The 9721-nt window shown below is 43.0% G+C and overlaps 1 protein-coding gene across 1 annotated transcript; it reads right to left on the bottom strand.

The window, feature by feature from the left end:
- Positions 1-2328: 2328 nt before the first annotated feature.
- Positions 2329-9126, bottom strand: LOC121193113 (E3 ubiquitin/ISG15 ligase TRIM25-like). Its single transcript, XM_041055254.1, has 2 exons — positions 7613-9126; positions 2329-4048 (listed from the first exon to the last, which is right to left on the bottom strand). The coding sequence occupies exons 1-2, from the start codon at positions 8904-8906 to the stop codon at positions 2433-2435; spliced, it is 2910 nt and encodes a 969-aa protein (XP_040911188.1). The 5' UTR covers positions 8907-9126; the 3' UTR covers positions 2329-2432.
- Positions 9127-9721: the final 595 nt, after the last annotated feature.

Raw genomic sequence — 9721 nt, 5'->3', positions numbered from 1 at the left:
AAATCAATGTCTAGTAAAACTGAATTGAATAGATTTAGATTGACTTGGCAGTGAAGACTATTTGAAAATCTCTAACTAAAGTTTTAAGAAGTAATCGTTGAGAACTGTAGGAGCAACCAACACGGCGCCGACAAAGTGGAAACGAATATGCGGAGAAAACATCGCCGAATCCCTTTAGTAGTCTAGAAACTTAAGGTCGTTTTCTTTATGTGTCCATTTAAAATACATATCTCGTGAAATGTCTCTAAATTCCCGAATCGTTCCTGCCTACTGATCAATTCGGTATGCGTAGTATAAAACAACATCTAATCCAAAGGGCACATTTCACATTCAATTAGCAAAGAAATGAACTAGCATAACTAGTGACTATCGTTAGCTAGGCAAGTCAACTGAGGCACACTCCATCAACGTTTCATTCTCGATTAAAGGCAAATACAGTATGTACCAATCGAAAAAACAGATGCATTCAAATGCTTTATGTCATAAAACAGTCCGTGTGAGGTGTAAGGGAGAATATGAGAACTCGATTTAGAGTTTTACTTTGAAAAGTACGACCAAAAGCTGTTCATTAATATACGGCTAACATCCCAGTTAGCCGCACAGCTAGCGGCTAATCGCAACAACAACAACAGCGCTAGCAATACTGCGCTTCGCTAACCGCACACTCTTCAGCGACGACACGGGCTTTAAATTCTCTGGACTTACAGCACACTCTCTGAGAGGACAGACGGTTAAAACCAGGAAAAACGCGTTCGCGTTCACAATCTCACCTGCAAAACATCGTCTCATCGGCTACGTGAAGGCGAAAGGAGTTAGCGAAGAAAAGACAGGAAACACTCACGATTGCCTTCAAAATAAAAGCAAAGCGTTATGTTTGACGTCCGTTCTCCCCAGATTCTCCAGAAATCTCAAGAACGCTTTAAGGTCTCTCTGTCAAACTTTGCACAAATGTTTACTGTGACTTAAGGCAGACCCGAAAGAAGTTTGGAGGTCAAAGGTCAAAGTGCAAGGTCATTTTGACCATATATATGTTTTGCATGGTAGTGCCGTTTCGTAACAACCGTTTGAGGGATGGCTTTCAAAAGCACAAATGTTAACTGTGCATCAAGGATGAACTGGGTAGATTTTGGAGATCAAAGGTCAGGGTCTCTGTGATCGTACATTTACCCAGCCTTGCAGAGGAAAACCACTGCCGTGCGGTACTTCTAGTTTCAGTTTGATTTGATTCATGACAAATTAATTTGTCTAGCACCTGTCAACAATATGGCATTGAAATACTCTACATGAGACCACTGAAAGGTGCAGGACCAAAAGCACAAGGCAGTACAGAAATACACAATACACAAAGTCACAGTGCAGTGAGACATATAACAGTCCCACATTTATTCAAGTAACTGCAAAAACTGCAAGACAGGTGAAATGTTTAATTGAAAATAATGAGATGAAATTACAGTAAACCCCCATTTATTCATTTTCTACTACTTAATCCTTTGTCAGGGTCGCAGGGGAGCTGGAGCCTAACCCAGCTGACTATGGGCGAGAGGCGGGGTACATCCTGGACTGGTCGCCAGTCAATCGCAGGGCTGACACACAAAGACAGACAAGCACATAAGCACACACTCACACCTATGGGCAATTTAGAGTAGCCAATTAACCTAACCCATGCATGTTTTTGGTATTGTGGGAGGAAGCCGGAGAGAACCCACGCAAGCACAGGGAGAACATGCAAGCTCCACACAAAAGGGCCCAGACCAGACTTCGAACCTGGAACCATCTTGCTGTGAGGTGACAGTGCTAACTGCTGCACCACCGTGCCGCCCAACCCCCATTTAATGAGTCATAAACCAAACTACCTCAGGGAAAAGGGATGTTTCTGCTTCTTAACAATGAAACAATCATTCTTTTTGACCTGTAACAGTTTGACAGTTTCTTATCAGCTTAAAATCATGATATAAACCCTGTGTACAAACTGAGTTGAGGTGCTTTAACTTCCATACGTCCTGCTCAGCAGGACGAAGGCGCCCTCTTGTGTTGTGCATCAGTTTTCAGATTTCACTTGTTCACCTGCAGGAAGACGTGTAGAAACTTCACTCAGCCTTTGGCAGCTTTGGCAGAGATTAAGGCTAAAGGTTCAATATTTATTTTTTCTTCAGGAAAAAAATACAACAACTTTATTCATCATGTAAAGCTTCAGTTTGTTCACACATACAATCAGTAAAGTCTGTTAAATGACTCTTGTTCAGTGATTTCATGAACAGATTCACTTCATCCACACAATCAACCTGAATCTGTTTGATAATATCTCATAGAAGATTATTTGTGTTGATTTGAACAGACAACATTTGTTGTTTCAAATAAATAAATCAATCATCAAAATCACTTCAACAACTAAAATACACATTTTAACAAACTGCACTTTCAATGACTTTTATCTATTTCAGTTTACACAACTCAGCTGTGTCTCCAGGCCAACCAAACCCAAGTCCAGCATAGAGAGGCTGAGTGAATGTGGTCTGGACTCTGTGGAGGAGAGTCATGGTTTCAGAGACGCTGTAGAAGGACAGAATACCTGCACTGTGATCCAGGTACACTCCTACTCTGGAGGACAGAGGACCTGAGAGTGGAGTTTGGATGTTGTTGTACAAAAATGAAAAAAAGTTTTGGAAACAATTTAACGCCCAAGATGTGTCATTGTATCCAAAAGCAGATTTATTTGATCTCCCTGCTGTGCTGATATTCTTGTATGCGACTGCTACATAAACTCCTCCTCCTCTCCACTCCACCTCCCAGTAACAACGTCCAGTCAGACTCTCTCTACTCAGGACCTGACACAATGAAGTGAATCTGTCTGGGTGACTAGAATAAGACTGTTCTTTACTCATAAATCTTACTTTTCTGTTTCCCTCAGTTAATAACAGACGTTTGTTTGCTGTGTTTGGATCCAGTGTGATTTCCTGTGAATATTTTAAGAATTCAGCTCTGGTCTTGGGCTCAGTCACTGTCAGTGAGACGTTTGTCCATTCCTCTGTCAGAATGTCCTGTAGTTTATCTCTGAGCTCTGACACAGCTGCTGTCACATCCTCAAAGTACCTGAGAGGACGGATATTGATGCTGGATGAGTGTGTAGATTGACTGAGTGGTGACAGTGAGGGGTAGTTGTGTAGAAAGTGGGTGTGATCCTGTGTGTGTGAGAGCTTCTTCAGCTCAGCATCTTTCCTCTTCAGCTCAGTGATCTCCTGCTCCAGCTTCTCCTGAAGCTCTTTGACTACACTCACTTCACTTTCCTGCTGGGATCTGATCTGCTGCTTCACATCAGAGCTTCTTTCCTCCATGAGACGGATCAGCTCAGTGAAGATCTCCTCACTCTCCTCCACTGCTTTATCAGCAGAGCCATTGAAAGCCTCCACCTGCTGTTGAAGCAGCTCCACATCTTTCTCTCTGTCCTGGATTCTCTGCTGGATTTGTTGTCGACTCAGCTCCAGCTCTCTCTGCCTCTCAGTCCTTTCTGCTGCAGCTGAGACTGTGTCGTGGTCTTTATGTTCATCCACAGAGCAGAGATGACAGATACACTGCTGATCAGTGCGGCAGAACATCTTCATCACCTCATCATGACGAGAGCAGATGTTCTCCTGGAGCTTCTCAGAGGGCTCCACCAGCTTGTGTTTTTTAAAGGCCAGGGATTCATAGTGAGGCTGGAGGTGTTTCTCACAGTAAGAGACCAGACACACCAAACAGGATTTGACAGCTTTCAGTTTCCTCCCAGTGCAGAAATCACAGGCCACATCTTCAGGTCCAGCATAGCAGTGATCAGCAGGAGCAGCTTGGAGTCCAGTCTTCTTCAGCTCCTCCACTAAATCTGCTAACATGGTGTTTTTCAACAGGACAGGTCTCGGTATGAAGTTCTTCCTACACTGAGGACAGCTGTGGATTTTCCTTCCATCCTCTTCATCCCAGTGGTTTTTAATACAGCTCATGCAGTAGCTGTGTCCACAGGGAATAGTCACCGGATCCTTCAGTAGATCCAGACAGATGGAACAGCACAATTTTGCTTCGTCCATTTCACCTGCTGAGAGTCACTGTCAAACAGTTTGACTTCCTCTGAACAGAAACGATCTCTGTGCTCTGAAGGAAAACAAATCTCTGCTCCTTCTGCTCTTGTTCACTTGCTGCAGTGAGTGAGATTTATCGTCTCTCACCTTTCATACCAGGTTATTTCCACTCGTCCTCATACTGACAGACCTGTGAAGGGGAGGGAACAGGGAAATATGTTGACAGGGTGGAGCTGGTTCTGATTGAGAGCAGAACCAGGGAAGATTTTTCAGGTTTTGCTTCATTCCACAAAGAGAAACGTTTTCTGTAACTGATTCCTGAGGCCTGAGTCTCATTTCCTGCTTGGATTGTGCAGATTCACTTCACTGTGATCCATCATGTGTTATTTACAATCTGACTGTGAACGACATCATATCAATTTAAAGTCCACCTCTTCACAATAAAACAACATCAAAGTGTTTGAAACGACAGCGAGTCCGACACGATGTCAGACCTTCCATCATACATGTTCCAGGGTTCAGCCTGGTAATGGCTGTGGCTGGAACCTGAATGATACCAGATTTATTTAGGCCAATGTCAACATTTACCACAGTGAAAGTGAGTCTTGGATTTTACTGTGTTTTCCTTGACATTCTGCAGATGTGTGTGACTTGAAGTCGTCTCTCTCATTTCAATTCAACAACATTAAACTGAGGTCCAAACTTCTCTGACGTCTTCAGTTCTCATTGACCAACACTGAAATCCCTGAAACCACAGCTGAAGACTGATATATTCATTTTATGGTTACAGGAGTGGACCTGATGCAGGCTGCACATTTTCCATCAGTTTGTTGACTCTTTTTAAAAACAGTGTTGCTCTGTGGTCTTCATCCCAGTGTCTCTTAACACAGCTCATGCAGTAGCTGTGTCCACAGGAAACAGTCACTGGATCCTTCAGTAGATCCAGACAGATGGAACAAGAGAAGGTTTCCTGGTGCAGCTGAATTCCTCTACGAGCCATTTCACCTCTCAGTGACAATGTAAATCACACAATTTGTCCCAAGACTCAATCTCTGTTGTTCCTGTGGCCTGTCAGCGCTTCACTTCACCACAGTTCAGTTTCATGTCACATAAAAAGCTGCTCTGTTTGAGATGAAATGAAAAATGAAATGATGTTTGGACGACCCCAGACCCTGCCCACATGTTTACTGTTGTACTACGACAACACTCTCACTCATCTCGTGTTAACAAAATCTAAGATTGTTTTTATTTACAGAAACATGGCAATGTCCAACACATTCACACCAACACCACCATGAAATCAACTGTAAAATAATGAGACACTGATCCCTGTCAGGGCGGCACGGTGGTGCAGTGGTTAGCACTGTCATCTCACAGCGAGAGGGTTCCAGGTTCCATCTGGGCTCTTCTGTGTGGAGGTTGCATGTTCTCTCCCTGTGCCTGTGAGGGTTTTCTCTGGGTACTCCAGCTTCCTCCCCACAATCCCACTGCCAGTCCTCTCAATCCCACAATCCCAAACATTAGGTTTGGGATTGTCTACTCTACATTGCCCCTAGGTGTGAGTGTGTGCGTGTGCAACCAGTCCAGGGTGTAGTCAGCTGGGATGGGCTCCAGCTCCCCCGTGACTCTGATGGATCAAGCGGTATAGAACATGGATGGATGGATGGATGATACATGTCATGGAGGGTTCAGGCAGAGACCTATGAACTGGAGGCCACTGAGGTCGTGGAGGCTTCCAAAAGAATATTAAACAACTTAGAAAGGGTCCTCTGCCAGCACGAAGACTTCATCCAGGAACAGAAGGAGCTCATCTCTTCAGCGAATTCACCGAATCCCATTAGAGGTCAGAGATTTAAGATCATTTCCTTTGTGTGTCCTTTTAAAATATATGTCTCGTGAAATCTGTCTACATTCCTGAATCAGTGCTGCTGCTGATAAATCAGCAGGTGTAATATACAATTACACTAAATCAAATGGAAAGATTTATCATCGTTTCCTTGTTGTTTGAAAATAAATAACAAACACTTGCAGTATGTACCAATCGAAAAAAACAGATGCATTCAGAAAATGTTTGTCATATTCCAGTACGTGTGAAGCGTATGAGAAAATATGATTTAAAGTTTTATTTTGAAAAGTACGACCAGAAGTCGATCTTCAATATACGCACAGCTAGCGGCTAAACGCAGCAACAACAACAAAAATACTGCGCTTCACTAACCGGACACTCTTCAGCGACGACACGGGCTTTAAACCCTCTGGACTTACAACACACTCTCTGAGAGGACAGACGATTAAAATCAGGAAAAACGTGTTCGCGTAACTCTTAATCCTAAACTTAAAACATCGTCTCATCAGCTACGTGAAGGCGAAAGGAGTTAGTCAAGAAAAGACGGGAAACACTCACGATTGCATTCAAAATAAAATCAAAGGAGGAAAGGCTGGGAAATTTTTTTCAGTTTGATTTGATTCATGACAAATTATTTTTTTAATTAAAGGTTCAATATTGATTTGTTCTGCAGGAAAAAAAAACAACTTTATTCATCATGTAAAGATTCAGTTTGTTCACACATACAATCAGTAAAGTCTGTTAAATAACTCTTATGTGATTTCATGAACAGATTCACTTCATCCACAAAATCAGTTTCAACCTGAATCTCACATATGGAAAAGAAAATAATCAAAATAATCACTGATTACAGTTTGATAATATCTCATAGAAGATTATTTGTGTGTTGATTTGAACAACATTTGTTTCAAATGAATTAATGTGAATTTAATTATAGATTTCTTTCTTTACAAAGTCAGAACCAAATCTCTGTGATAAAGGAAGGTCTGCTGATTTGTCTGTTAAGCTCCATGCAGTGGAAGAGAAACAACAACACACAAACACATCAACACAAACGTTCAACAAACATTTAGAGAACAGACAAGTTTCTATGTTCATGTGGAGAAATGTGAGTTGAGGTAAACACAGATCATCATGAGCAGTGATCTCCTCCATGGCTCCAGCTCCACCTAAAGAAACTCAAACATCAACACAACAAGAAATGAGAAGATAATAAAGAGCTGACAATCATTGTTTGATTGACAGCTGATCTCTGTGCAGTGCACAAACACAACAGCAACAAACATGGAGACAAAATCACTTCAACAACTAAAATACACATTTTAACAAACTGCACCTTCAATGACTTTTATCTATTTCACTTTACACAACTCAGCTCTGACTCTATTGTATCCAACAAGCCCAAGTCCAGCATAGAGAGGCTGAGTGAATGTGGTCTGGACTCTGTGGAGGAGAGTCATGGTTTCAGAGACGCTGTAGAAGGACAGAATACCTGCACTGTGATCCAGGTACACTCCTACTCTGGAGGACAGAGGACCTGAGACTGGAGTTTGGATGTTGTTGTAAAAGAATGAAAAACTGTTGTGGAAACAATATAATGCCCAAGATTTGTCATTGTATCCAAATCCACATTCATTTAATCTCCCTGATCTGCTGATATTCTTGTATGCGACTGCTACACGAACTCCTCCTCCTCTCCACTCCACCTCCCAGTAACAACGTCCAGTCAGACTCTCTCTACTCAGAACCTGAAACCAACATTTAGTGAATCTGTCTGGGTGACGAGAATAAAACTGTTCTTCATTCATTACTGTTACTTTTCTGTTTCCCTCAGATAATAACAGCCATGTGTTTGCTGTGTTTGGATCCAGTGTGATTTCCTGTGAATATTTTAAGAATCCAGCTCTGGTCTTGGGCTCTGGTTGTGACAGTAAAACATCCAGTTCAGTCACTGTCAGTGAGATGTTTGTCCATTCCTCTGTCAGAATGTCCTGTAGTTTATCTCTGAGCTCTGACACAGCTGCTGTCACATCCTCAAAGTACCTGAGAGGACGGATATTGATGCTGGATGAGTGTGTAGATTGACTGAGTGGTGACAGTGAGGGGTAGTTGTGTAGAAAGTGGGTGTGATCCTGTGTGTGTGAGAGCTTGTTCAGCTCAGCATCTTTCCTCTTCAGCTCAGTGATCTCCTGCTCCAGGTTCTCCTGAAGCTCTTTGACTCCACTCACTTCACTTTCCTGCTGGGATCTGATCTGCTGCTTCACATCAGAGCTTCTTTCCTCCATGAGACGGATCAGCTCAATGAAGATCTTCTCACTGTCCTCCACTGCTTTATCAGCAGAGCCATTGATAGCCTCCAGCTGCTGTTGAAGCAGCTCCACATCTTTCTCTCTGTCCTGGATTCTCTGCTGGATTTGTTGTCGACTCAGCTCCAGCTCTCTCTGCCTCTCAGTCCTTTCTGCTGCAGCTGAGACTGTGTCGTGGTCTTTATGTTCATTCAAAGAGCAGAGATAACAGATACACTGCTGATCAGTGCGGCAGAACATCTTCATCACCTCATCATGACGAGAGCAGATGTTCTCCTGGAGCTTCTCAGAGGGCTCCACCAGCTTGTGTTTCTTTAACTGAGGTACATCATAGTGAGGCTGGAGGTGTTTCTCACAGTAAGAGACCAGACACACCAAACAGGATCTGACAGCTTTCAGTTTCCTCCCACTGCACAAATCACAGACCACATCTTCAGGTCCAGCATAGCAGTGATCAGCAGGAACAGCTTGGAGTCCAGTCTTCTTCAGCTCCTCCACTAAATCTGCTAACATGGTGTTTTTCTCCAGGTCAGGTCTCGGTATGAAGACCTTCCTACACTGAGGACAGCTGTGGATTTTCCTTCCCTCCTCTTCATCCCAGTGTCTCTTAATACAGCTCATGCAGTAGCTGTGTCCACAGGGAATAGTCACCGGATCCTTCACTAGATCCAGACAGATGGAACAGCACAATCTTGCTTCGTCCATTTTACCTGCTGAGAGTCACTGTCAAACAGTTTGACTTCCTCTGAACAGAAACGATCTCTGTGCTCTGAAGGAAAACGAATCTCTGCTCCTTCTGCTCTTGTTCACTTGCTGCAGTGAGTGAAACTTATCATCTCTCACATTTCATACCAAGTTATTTCCACCCATCCTCATACTGACAGATCTGTGAAGGGGAGGGAACAGGGAAACATCTTGACAGGGTGGAGCTGGTTGTGTCTGAGAGCAGGAGAACCAGGGAAGCTTTTTCAGGTTTTGCTTCATTCCACAAACGTTTTCTGTAACTGATTCCTGAGGACCCTCTCTGTCCTCCACTTAGGATGAAGAGTCACTGTGCTGAGTTTTGGTTCTTCATATTTGGATTCATTGAAATAAATAAAATAAAGGTGTAAAGCTTTGTTACGTGACAAAGCTAAAATGTATTTCCTGTATTTATTCTACAGCTTCATGCATAGAGAGATGGGCACAGCCCAACACTGAAATCCCTGAAACCACATCTGAAGACTGATATATTCATTTAATGGTTACAGGAGTGGACCTGATGCAGGCTGCACACTTTCAATTAGATTGTTGACTTGTTTTAAAAACAGTGTTGCTCTGTGGTCTTCATCCCAGTGTCTCTTAACACAGCTCATGCAGTAGCTGTGTCCACAGGAGACAGATTGAGCAAGAGTTCAAGTTCGGGTTCCTGGTCCAGTTGAACTCCTCTATGAGCCATTTCACATCTCTGAAGCAAATATGTGAATCCTTTCAAATCACACAATTTGTACCAAGACTCAATCTCTGTTGTTCCTGTGGCC

The sequence above is a fragment of the Toxotes jaculatrix genome, chromosome 14 (genome assembly GCF_017976425.1).
Source record: "Toxotes jaculatrix isolate fToxJac2 chromosome 14, fToxJac2.pri, whole genome shotgun sequence".
Taxonomy (NCBI): Eukaryota; Metazoa; Chordata; class Actinopteri; family Toxotidae; genus Toxotes; species Toxotes jaculatrix.
This window is presented reverse-complemented; position numbering and strand designations above follow the sequence as displayed.

Coding starts and splice junctions, on each gene's coding strand:
- LOC121193113 (XM_041055254.1), bottom strand. CDS start 8,906: ATGGACGAAGCAAGATTGTGCTGTTCCATCTGTCTGGATCTAGTGAAG. Junction 4,049..7,612: donor AGAGAGTCTGACTGGACGTT/GTTACTGGGAGG, acceptor AAATGGACGAAG/CAAAATTGTGCTGTTCCATC.